Source organism: Uranotaenia lowii, chromosome 3, assembly GCF_029784155.1.
Source record: "Uranotaenia lowii strain MFRU-FL chromosome 3, ASM2978415v1, whole genome shotgun sequence".
Lineage (NCBI taxonomy): Eukaryota > Metazoa > Arthropoda > Insecta > Diptera > Culicidae > Uranotaenia > Uranotaenia lowii.
This window is the reverse complement of record NC_073693.1, coordinates 7,429,712-7,441,397: the sequence shown is the minus strand read 5'-3', so window position 1 is coordinate 7,441,397 and position 11,686 is coordinate 7,429,712. Positions and strand designations below refer to the sequence as shown.

Here is an 11,686-nt window from a genome sequence, read left to right as displayed (position 1 = left end):
CCTTCACCTTCTTCCTGGGACGATTTTTTATCCGATGCCCAATTCATCCTTCCTCGACCAAGATGGCTCCATCATTGCGTCTCGAAGTTCAAAGTGCAATTTATATCGGCTTATAACACTGAACCGTCGTAAATCATTCCTCAACGCGTTCTAAATCTGACTTCGTTCGGCTCAATTAAGATTTTATGAGCAAAATTTTTACGCTCATTTTTGTCAGGTTATATCTATCGCATAAAGGATGTTTTAAATAAAAATATTTGACCTCACAACTATTCATTGTGCAATTACCGAACAGGTGATATTTCACTGACCTCAAATAAATTTCTTAAAACACTCAATATCCATTCAATATAGATAGGTACATTTTGTTACATCTGTTGTGTTTATCTCTTCATCAAAGCATTTTATACAACCATAAATTTGTTTTCGATCTCCTCGAACACTCAGCTTCTGCAAAATTGGTTCCGATAGTTCTAGGAGAGTTAAACCGTACAGAGTTCATCTATCATATTCATGTTGTCAGAGCTAGTTCTAGGCTAAGCTAGGAGTGGATGAAACTGTGCTGAATGATTGTTTTCAGATGATATTTACATTTATCAAACCTTCAGAGCGGTCATTGAGACTACTATTTAAAGAGGGGCGACTCTTAGAATGGTGCAACAGTATTGTTTTCTGCGGAGTAGTTATCAACAGGCAAAAAGAAGGAGAAGGGAATATGAAGGCTCAAAATCGTTCCGCGTGGTTTATGAACAAAGCCTTAGATATACTTTAGTGGTTATTTAAAAACTAATTATGATATCTTTATTTTGTTTTCTATTTGTATTTGCAAAGGCTAACTTTTCTGCTAATAGAATTTTAAATTCTGAATTTGTTTCTTTTTGATAATTTTGAAAAATGGTTAACTGCCTACAGAGAACAAAAACATTTCGGGCTGGTATTGCAGGTTGAGAGTGGAGGATATCGCTTAACAAATAAGAATCAAATTAACGTAGCACTAATTATTGTTCTTCTTACGTTTTTCTTTTCAAAGTTTAGACAATTTTGTAAACTGAATAAATCTTGCCTAGTTTCCTAGAACTAAGACTTGTATTTGATTTGTTTGCTTGAAATAAAACTTTTCTTACGTCTTACGGGCGAAAGGTAGTTCGTGTGTTCCGAGAGGATTGATATAAAAAAAAACATCACATCAGTATGTTCGAACCATCGCAAGCGAAAAACAAAGACACACGCCGAACTATGCTAGTGAAAAATAACAAATCTACACTTCCTATCGATTAAAGTGTCTAGAAACGCCTGGTTTGTGGACCACCCGGTCGCTATTTCCGCCAGGCGCTGGAAGACGATACCTTGCCAGCTTGTTGCTCATTAATGTCCAGCTTCGGAAAATTGTTTTCCATATAGTGGGACTGGAAGTGTTCGGTCAAATCTTCCCGGATTAATACCTGTTTGCAGACCTGACAGACCTCCAGGGCCGAAGATTTGCCACCGCTACCACCTTTACCAGACTTTGGTCGAATCTTTTCGTCCTGGCAAAACACCAAGTAAAGTTCCTGCGTTTTTTAAAGAAAAACATGTTTAAAACCGTAGAAAATATTGTGGACACCAGGACACAAACCTGTTGCTTGGTGATATTTGGCAGTAGTGCGAGTAATTCCGGGAAGATATCCACAAACTTCTCGCCTAGTGCAGCCTTGCAATGTTCGTAGTACGGTGCTGCATTGTACTGACTATCGCGGAACATTTGCGAAATCGTACGAAACTCGTTTAGCGCATCCGGTCGCTTTAGAGCCCTCTGAAAGTGAGTCACCAGATTCTAAAACAAAAAAGGATTTTAAGAAATTTTATTCTTTCAAAGAAAGCATTGATCAATCTTACCTGATTCCTTTTACTCGCATTCGAGGGAGCAACATAACTGTGGTGCCCCGGTAAAATATTGTAGCTCTCGCCACTTGAGCTGGTAAACGTTAAATTGTTGGTGCTTCGAGCTACGGAGTTCAACGTGACATTGCTGAATCCCGGAGGCGGACCAGGAATCTTCCGATTGCCGGTATCACTCTGGTTGTTATTGGCATGCGTTGCATAACTTTCGAAGCCCGGTGGACCGCGTTTGGGACCACCACCAGTTCCACTTCCAAGATTGGCAAGAGCAAAATCCGTTACTGGTTGATGGCCCAGCACGGGAAAGTGATCCGCTCCATTTTCATTTTCCTTATTGTTCCTCGAATCAGGAGGAGATGAGCTACCTGATGACCCACCTGAACTTAATCCAGATTTGCTTTTCGACGTTTTGCCGTTGTTTTGGGCTTTTCCAATGGACTGCCCCTGATCATTATTATTTTTCCTATCGTTGTTGTTCTTTTCTTTGATAGAGACACTCATCTCAGTGCTGGTACCCTTTTTCCCCGTCAAAGCGTTAAGGTTGACAAAGGTACTCTCCTCTTTCAAATTAGGAGCTGGAGCTGGCTTCTTTTTGGAGGATATTTGTCCCGACGAACTTCCAGCAGACCCGCCAGAAGAAGAAAACGCTGACGAATTAACCTTACTTGCAACAAGCCACTGAGCGGGTTTGGGAGCGCCGGCTGTTTTGCCGCCTCCGGTTTCCGAAAGCGTAGGAAAGGCTTTCGATGAGTTGACACTGGGAAGGCTTTGCTGCTGCTGGACAGCCTGGGTTTGCTTCTTGGACGGCGGTGCTACAGTGGCAACTTTGGATACTATGCTAGAAACCGACACATACTCGTTGGCCATGGCTCGATGTTTGGCGGACATGGCGTTCAAATTCACCATACCATTGCTCTCTGGCAAATCCGAGTAGATGTCCGTCTTCTTATTACTACTACCTGGAAAGAGTAATACTCACATCTTAGAGCCTATACAAAATTGTAAGCTCAAACGACAAACAACCTACCTGGTAAAGCAGGAAAATCATTCGCTGCCGCTTTTTTCCCTTGCTGTCCACCACTGGTACTACTTCCGCTCTGTGGCCGGTTGGATACGTGAATCATCATGCTGTTTCCGGATTTGGAAGAACCTGCTCCTTGAATTTTTCCTCCTCCCGAACCTCCCTGCTGCGGTTGACTAGGTTTTAACAGTGAGCTCGCAGTGATCTTACTACTGAAGCCCTCATTGATGCTGCTCGATCCGGAACCTTCCCCTCCCTCAGATCCGAGGGCAGGGAAATTCTCTTTCGTCCTAGCCAAACCAGCGACACCAAAAACTCGCTGCCGAATGGAAACGTTGTTCCCTGTTCGGAACATTGGATTATTACCGCTCGCACCTCCCAGAGATGGGAAATCTTGTTCACTGTTGGCATCTATCCGTTTCTGGGGATTCTGATTGATCTGGGCAGAATCGTTCAGTAGCGCGTCGAACTCTCTCTGATTGTCATGATGGCCACCACCACCTCGACCACCACCTCTTTCTCCATCGCCGTGGTTCCGGTTATTCCTACCACCTCCTGGACCACTTCCAGAAGGACCCGTCCCTAATCCACCACCGCCAGCTCCATCACGATGCCTCGGAGCGTACGAGAACTCCAGCTCTAACGTTCGTGTCTGCTTGTTGGCAAGCTTGTTCATATTCTTTCCATGCACCTGAGCTTTATGAGCTCGAAGATCTATCTCCGTTCGATAAACCGTAGTAAACTCCTCCTGTTGGCAATCTCCTTCCTCGCAAAGGTAGTGACTGGTCCGAAAGTGATCCCTCAAGCACTCATAATCTCTAAAATTGGAATTAAAACAACAGAAACAAAATTTTTAAAAAAATCTGAAATAAAAATCAATTCAACCACTCACCCATAAAACTGATTGGCCCCATCGTTGTCGCAAATGTGGCAGTAGTAGTGCTCCTTTCGTAGATGCCTAAACAGTTCGTCCTTGTCCAGAAACCGTTTGTCGCAATATTTGCACAGCGGATGCCCAATGTGACCCCCATTGTCCGGATCGCCAACTCGGCGATGGGTAGCCAGCTCCTGCCGGGTGTAGCAGCGCCGTTCCGACGAGAAAATCTTCACATGTTCGGTACAGATGTCGCAGTAGAACAGCTCGTGTCGCTTGCGGACGTGGTCCTGCAGCATGTCGAACTTGGGGAAGTTTTTCTCGTCGCATCTGTGAGATCGTGGGAGAGAGAAAAATGGAATATTGTGAAAAAATTTGTTCAAGGTTGATTTTGTATATCATTTCATTAGATAAGGCGAAACTCAAATATTTAAAATACAATCTCGATCTATATTTTTTGAGAACAATGTAAGAATAGACAAGCAAAACAAACCTCTATGGCCACATTCTCCTCAAAATACTTGGAATAACCAAAAATTGAAATAAGCAACCACTACACTGCCCCTTCTCGCATAACAGTCCCATATGAATTTTCGTCATTTTTCATCTATCCTGACCGTTCGTCATTTTGAACATTTTACTTCAATATAAAACAATAAAAAAAGAGACTTTGTTCTAGAAATTACGAAAAAAATATCAACTAGTGACTGTCCCATATGAAATATACCCGCATAACAGTCCCATATGTGAAATACCACGGATGTAGTTACCTTACTATGTTTCTTTCGGTGAAATGATCTTTGATTTATTGCTTTAAGTCATTTAAACAAGATGCAACTCACTTGATGTCGAATTATGCACACTACACAGAAAATTTAACCACAGTTTTTGAAAGGCAGGCTAAGATAAAGGAAGGATGGTCTTCCTATGAGAAAAATGATCAGAAACAACTAAAAACAATGATAAGATTTAACTTAAAATGTGGAATTCACGAACTACATTTACAAGTTCAGAAATGATCAAATTTAAGTCTTAGAAGGTAGCTTGGTGAGCATTCTGTATGGGACTGTTATGCGAGTAGATTTGAAAAAGGTCTCGAATATGCTCGCATAACAGTCCCATAACAAACAAAAATGGTGCTCCAGACCTTACCAGTTGCCAAATTTCGAAAAATCAGGTCCTACGATGTATTATGACAACCTAGAACATATTCCATTAAACGATTTTTGTTTATGCTGAAAGCTGTGGTCACAATTTAAAAATGTATTCCAAAACAGAAAAAGCTGATTTTCTCGCTTGCTCGTTTTTGCATATGGGACTGTTATGAATGTAGGGGCAGTACAGGTTTCAATACCAACGCACTGAAGAGTCGCAAATTCGACATCGTATGCGTTGCAGGAGGTATGCTGGAAGAGCTCCACGGTACGTACGTTCTGAAATGGTCAAACCGTCTGTAAGCGTTAGATGACACTTTCATCGAGGTTGTAGTGATTGGTCGAGAGTAAATGCAGTTTTTAAATATCGCAGTGAGGGAATATGATGGGTGATGGTTTTCTTCAAATAATGTAGCCTTCAAAGCCGACGACAGCGCCACAAGCCACCAGTATGCAGCCAGGAACTTCAACACGTCACAACCAGAGGGCCATCCACGGTAACCCGCGCGATAACCACTCGTTCGGTAGCGACGCCCGACGAATTGACGAAGGCGAAGCGATCGTGTCCGCCATAATGGGAGAGCAAAGGCGGCTTCCTGGTGCTGGCTCACTTCCAATAATACAACGACACGGTGAAGTATAATGTGCACGACATCCAACACACAAAATCCATCTAAGTGATAAAAGCCAGACACCAGGTAAGCCATGAGACGCCGAAACGCCATTTGGTTCCCGCAGAAATACGGAACTCTAATGCCTGATTCCTCAACAGGACCCCTAAGTTTTGGCCAAAAGAAACCATTTGGCGGGACAAAATTCAACCTTTGTCCCTGAGCTCTGGTCCCTGAATCAGCCTGGATTTGACCACGATCGCCTCGGATAGCCGTTACCATCCGGGCGATTATACGTTCGAGGTTTGGGGTCGATTCTCAATCACGAACCCCTCGGATCGACCAACCAGTTCTCCCAACCGTTCGTGGGCGACATTCCAGGAAGGAAAGTCCCGGTTTCCGGTCGGAATCGGACCAAGGAGGAGTTGGTTAGCCGTAGCGTCACCCTCGTCGAAGTTCCGCCATCTTCAAGACCGACAACCAGGGCGTGGGCCATAGAAGGTATCTAATTTATTTTTGTTGAAGTGAGCATTTGTTGTGGCAGTTTATAAATAAAGTTCAAGAACTGCATATTTTGGGGTTTTCCTTTGGGAAGCGAGCCGCCCTGAGGCCTAATAAAGGGAGTCCCTGTAACGCCGGTGGGGTGGTAGGTTTAAAACTTACACGTCTACCAGAGTTACGGCAACACACACGAGCTGAGAGCAACTTTTATAGTAATGGAGAAGATGTTGAGAATTAAGGGCCGAATACGACAGCTGCCTAACATATGATACAAGATCGTTATCGGAAATTCTATCGCTTAGTTCAGGAAGGAGAAGGAATCCAAACCGACAATTGATAGGTTCAGTACCAGCGGACCAATGAGAACGGCTTAAGGGCTGAGACTAATAGGTTACGCTTCCTCCAAACAAATGGCCGTACGTTTTTCCCAGCGCCGCCTTCCACACAAGTACACCTGCAGATCACCGTACCAAACGTTATCACAGATAGGCCAGGTTTTGATAAACAACTGGCATTTTTCGGACATTATCGACGTCAAATCCTGTCGAGGCGCCAATATCAAGTTAGAATACTATCTGGTGATGGTGAAGGTGCGCCTCTCCGTAGTTAACAGCATACGAAACCGACGCCCGCCTCGGTTAAATGTCGCACGACTGAAGCAACCTGTGATCGCAGTAGACTACGACAATCAAGAAAGTCATTAACAGCTTTGCGGAAAACGGAACGACTGGTTTGGAATTTGGAACGAATTCGACGGAACGATTGGTTCGACGAGGAGTGTAGGAGGTTGATGGACGGAGAGAATTCCGCAAAAGCGGCAGTAGTGCAAAGAAGCACCCGTCGAAACGATGGAAAACCACCGACAGCGGAAGAGGCAGCGAGTTCGAATTTTCCAGGAGAAAAAGCGCCGCCTGTAGGAGGAGGAGCTCGAGAAGCTGAAGTAGCTGTATCGTTCCCAGGAAACACGAAAGAAGCTCACCGCATCCCGCAAAGGCTTTGTGCCGCAAGCCGGAATGTGCCGGGATAAGGACGGAGGCATCCTGACGGACAATCGTGAGGTGATCACAAAATGAGCAGCATTTCGATGAACACCTGAACTGCGCACATGGACGAGATCAAGACGGCGGGGGAAGGTGTACATCGCCTGCGTCAACGACGTAGATGAGCCACTCCCAACGGTGAGTGATGAAATTAAAGATGCCATTCGCCAGCTGCACCGGTTAATTGTCCGGATCTGGGACACAGAACTGATACCGGATGAGTGGAAGGAGGGTGTAACATGCTTCATCTACAAAACGTGCGACAAATTGGACTGTGAGAACTACCGAGCGATCACTGTTCTAAATGTCGCCTACAAAGTGCTGTCCCGAATCCTACTCCGCCGCTTTACGCCACAAGCAAACAGATTCGTGAGAAGTCATCAGGCCGGCTTCATGGAGGGTCTACGGTCTACGACGGACCAGATCTTCACACTACGGCAAATCTTCCAAAAATGCCGTGAATACCAAGCCCCAAGTATGTGCTAGCTTGCGGATCCGACACCCACCGAGCCCGCTTGTCGTAATAACAAGGTCACTATCGACGGCGACGAGCTGGTGATAGTCGAAGACTTTGTCTATCTCGGCTTACTGGTGATCGCAGACAATGACACCAGCCGTGAGATCCGGCGGCGAATTAACAGCGGAATTCGTGCTTACTATGGACTCCACAAGCAACTGCGGTCGAGAAGATTTAGCCCTCGCACAAAATTTACACAACGCTCATTAGACCGGTTGTCCTCTACGAGCATGAGACGTGGATATTGCTCGAGAAGGACCTGCAAATACTCGGAGTAATCGAGTGTTAAGAACCATCTTTGGTGGTGTCCAGGAGAACGGAGTGCGGAGGCGAAGGATGAACCACGAGCTCGCACGACGGTCGGCGAACCCTGTATCCAGAAGGTGGTGAAGGCTGGTTGGACGGATACGCTGGGCAGGACTTGTTGAAAGAATGTCGGATGACTGTATTGAGACTGCATCAAAAGCTCCATTTATGTCTAGAAACACTGAAGCCATTTATTCCCGTTTTGCGTACGCCATTTGTATCTCTGAAGACAGCAAAGCAAGACAATCGTTTGTCTCTTTGCCCCTTTGGAAGCCAAGTATCTGAAAGGAGACCATTTGTGTCTACCCATGTGTTCAAACGAAACAAGATCATTTTCTCCATTAATTTGCGTATACAAGACAACATCGCTATTGTACAAATTTAAATCCGACGCTGGTTTTCCGGGCTTTTGGATAGCAATGACTCTGACTTGTCTCCACTCTTATGAGGAAGAATGTTGTGCTACAAGAATTGATTAAATAAATTTAACAAGCGACATTTTGCGGCATCCGGAATGTTTTTCAACAAGTTAAATTTGATTTGATCAATTCCCGGAGCTGAATTGTTGCAAGAAAGGAGGGCAAGTGAAAATTCGGCCGTCGAAAACCTGGAATCCAGACCACACCTATCTGAAGGCACATTCAGGATAATTTTTTTGTACAGGTGCAGAATCTGGACAGACTTTCCGTGCGAAGTTCAATATCCATCTATGTGAATATTGCTCACTTTCATTTGTATATAATCGATTACGCATGCTTTGTACCACTCTCCAAAAGATACTCAAGGATGTTTCGCGTGATAAACCACCCACAATATTCTTCTAATACGCCTTTTTCGTCCCCTTTATAAATTTTTGAACTGATTTTAAAGGGAAACATAAGCTTTAAAAAGGATGAGAGTTCCATGTTTTCGAAAAACTTTCGTGCTACACTTTGATCTAAGCCTTCAGGCCGAGAAGCGCTATCTTTCGTGCTTCCTACTTTGTTAACTTGTTTACAGAAAAGGTAACTTGTAAAATTGTTACATTTTCAGGATAAAACAAATTTATAAAGTAGCGTGTTTGTAAAATCACGGTTTCAATCATTTACATATCAATCAACATTTCATTAAGACAAAAAATTGTCAATATCAAAATGTAGCGTGTTCAATTCTTAAGCAATGGATATAACTTTTTTTAATCATACGTTTGTTTATTAAGGCGTTTTACTTATAAAGTTTCATTTTGCCGAGTGCATCACTTATTAATCTATGTGATGTAATTTTATGTTAAGTACGCAATAAAATGTAAATTTTATACACCATTTATTAAAAATAAAAATTTTCCGTTAGTTGAATAAATTGAAAAAAAATTATAGTGAAAAGAAACTTAAATTTTTACCTTAATGCAATTCGAAAAATATCAATAATAAATTCATTTAGCTTGAAATTCAACAAAACAAAACGATTACAAGCAATAAAAGTGGACAATAAATTGAAATTCTGAATTTGAAATATGCTATAATAGAGTATTGCACAATTTGTCGTATAAATGTTGGCTTTACTTGAACTTTGACTACCCTCGAAACAAAGAATGAGATTACAAATTCCACATAATATAGTAAAACGAGTTCCTAAAATACGTGCGCCTCTGTTGATGTAATCAATTCCTTCATTACCATGTCTACGATAAGCTCCTTCCACGTTTCAGATCCTCAATGTTAATGTTATGAAATACGCGTGAGTGAAATCAAGTCGAAAGCAAATGTGTAGTCAAAGAGATCTTACCTTGGACATTTGTTGTCGAGAAGATCGAAGAACGCCTGGCGCACTTCTTGATCGGTGAAGCAGATGCGATACTTTTTATCGTACAGGCCGGACCGGTTCCGAACGTCCAGTTCCTTGTAGGGGACCAGTTCCGGGGAGAATATCACCTTCGCCAGATCTCGGCGACAGAAGGGACACTCGTTCTGGCGGCACAGGACCCGGATACGGGTGGCACACTCGAAGCAACACAGATGGTCACACTCGCCGATAGCATAGTACTGGATATGCTTGAGACAAACCACGCACGACGTTTCATCGGCAGCTTCCGAGGGTTCCGCACCTTCAGACGGTTCCGCGGTTGGTTTTTCTTGATGTTGCTGCTGTTGTTGTTGTAGGCGATGTTGGTTCCGGAAGTCGTGATAATGGTGATTGTTGCCTCGCCTGTGGCCACCCCGGCGGTTGTTTCCACTATTGTTGTTCGGATGGTAGGTACTCGACATTTTTTTCACGGATTTGCTTTCTCGAGTGTTCCTTCAAGGTTTTGCTTCCCGTATTTTTGCTGGAGGCTTTCAGACACTGTTTCCGAAACTGCCACACGAAAAAAAAATCTCTAGTAGTGAAATTCCTTGAATTTTATGCAACCTGTCGATAACCACGCTTTATTTATCGGTAGAACTGCACTGGTAGAAAGCTAGCTCTAGCAGAAATGATAACGTTCGGTGCGGAAAGTTCCGTAATTTTCTATAATACCGAAAATTTACCACGAAATGCCTGCGAGGGAGATAATTTTTCTTGACGTGACACCACCAACGAGCAGCGTTACCACATATACAGATTTTTCTGTAAGTATACAGATTTTTTGGAATTTTTCAAACACAGAATCTGTACATACAGATTACAGATAATTGGAAATTTATACAGATTTCATACAGATTTTCAGAAAATCAGAGATTTTTCAAGATATTTTGATTATACTTCGATTCAATCAATAATCATCCGCCTTGATGATTCAATCGTCCATCAATTATCACGTTTGCAAATAAGGAAAAACTTCCAGATTAGAGTTCGGAACCGTTACAACGCAATACAACAAGCAAAGGGTTGAAGAAAGGTTTTAAAATCTGCGTTTAAGAGTCATATACCAAAATTGGTCATTGCATTATAGAAAATGTATCTTTTATTGGTAAAGACTATTGATACAATGTTCAAATCCCAACTGATTGTTAAACCCCAGAAGGACACAGTTCGTTAATATAACGGAATATATCGACCTAAAACTTTGCGTAACCTTACTTTTCACACGTAGCGGACGTGTATCTTTAACAATAAATCGGACAAAGTTAAACCAAAAAACGGTTTACGTATACAAAATATCATGTTAAACAATGGTTTGATATGTCGCACAAATAGTAGCCCGCAGTAATGAGCAGCGTAGTCCAAATAGATGCGCTATGCATTATAAAAATTGTCACCGTACTACAGCGTAAGTACCCGGAATGGATATTTTTGATACAGATTTCAATACAGATTTTTGAGATTTTATACAGATAAAAAAGATTTTTTGGCTCGAAAATACAGATTTAAATGTGGCAACGCTGCCAACGAGACAGCGAGCGAACGATTTTTGGCAGCCTTTTTCTTCTTCTCGTGTCCTACACGTTTGTGAAGAAGTCTTTGAATAATGGGTTCAAAATTCCCAACGTGAGAAAAACATTGCCCACATGTTAGCTGCGTTCAATGATCCTTTTTCTCGCGCATGTCAAACAACCCGTTCTAGAGTTTGTTTTGATTAGGTCGTATGAGCCACTAGACATGTTTTGAGAAAATCGATGTTTAAGTTCCGAATCACATTTTTAATTCTCATTTTATTATTGCTGAACCAATTTGTCTGCAAATTAGAAAGGAAACGTAAAAGAAGACGCAGAACATACTGGTGTACTCGAAATTAGTGTTAATTAAATTATTATTAATAAAGATGTACTTACGACTTAATGCATTTCTCGCTTGGCGTATACGTCTTTTTGGTCGATCGATAAAATGG

At 42.5% G+C, this 11,686-nt stretch overlaps 1 protein-coding gene across 1 annotated transcript; it reads right to left on the bottom strand.

Annotated features, from left to right (window-relative positions):
* Window positions 1-363: 363 nt before the first annotated feature.
* Window positions 364-10,456, bottom strand: LOC129751368 (E3 ubiquitin-protein ligase ZNF598). The gene is made up of 6 exons (XM_055746830.1): window positions 9,667-10,456; window positions 3,792-4,103; window positions 2,906-3,717; window positions 1,876-2,837; window positions 1,616-1,813; window positions 364-1,550 (listed from the first exon to the last, which is right to left on the bottom strand). Exons 1-6 carry the CDS (start codon window positions 10,143-10,145, stop codon window positions 1,317-1,319), a joined length of 2,997 nt encoding a protein of 998 aa, XP_055602805.1. The 5' UTR covers window positions 10,146-10,456; the 3' UTR covers window positions 364-1,316.
* Between the last annotated feature and the right edge of the window lie 1,230 nt (window positions 10,457-11,686).

Bases quoted from the DNA above. Each gene is read 5' to 3' on its own strand.
- LOC129751368 (XM_055746830.1), bottom strand. From the start codon at position 10,145: ATGTCGAGTACCTACCATCCGAACAACAATAGTGGAAACAACCGCCGG. The intron at 4,104-9,666 runs GTAAGATCTCTT...ACGATCTCACAG, and splicing joins CTCGACAACAAATGTCCAAG to ATGCGACGAGAAAAACTTCC. The intron at 1,551-1,615 runs GTTTGTGTCCTG...TAAAAAACGCAG, and splicing joins CAAATATCACCAAGCAACAG to GAACTTTACTTGGTGTTTTG.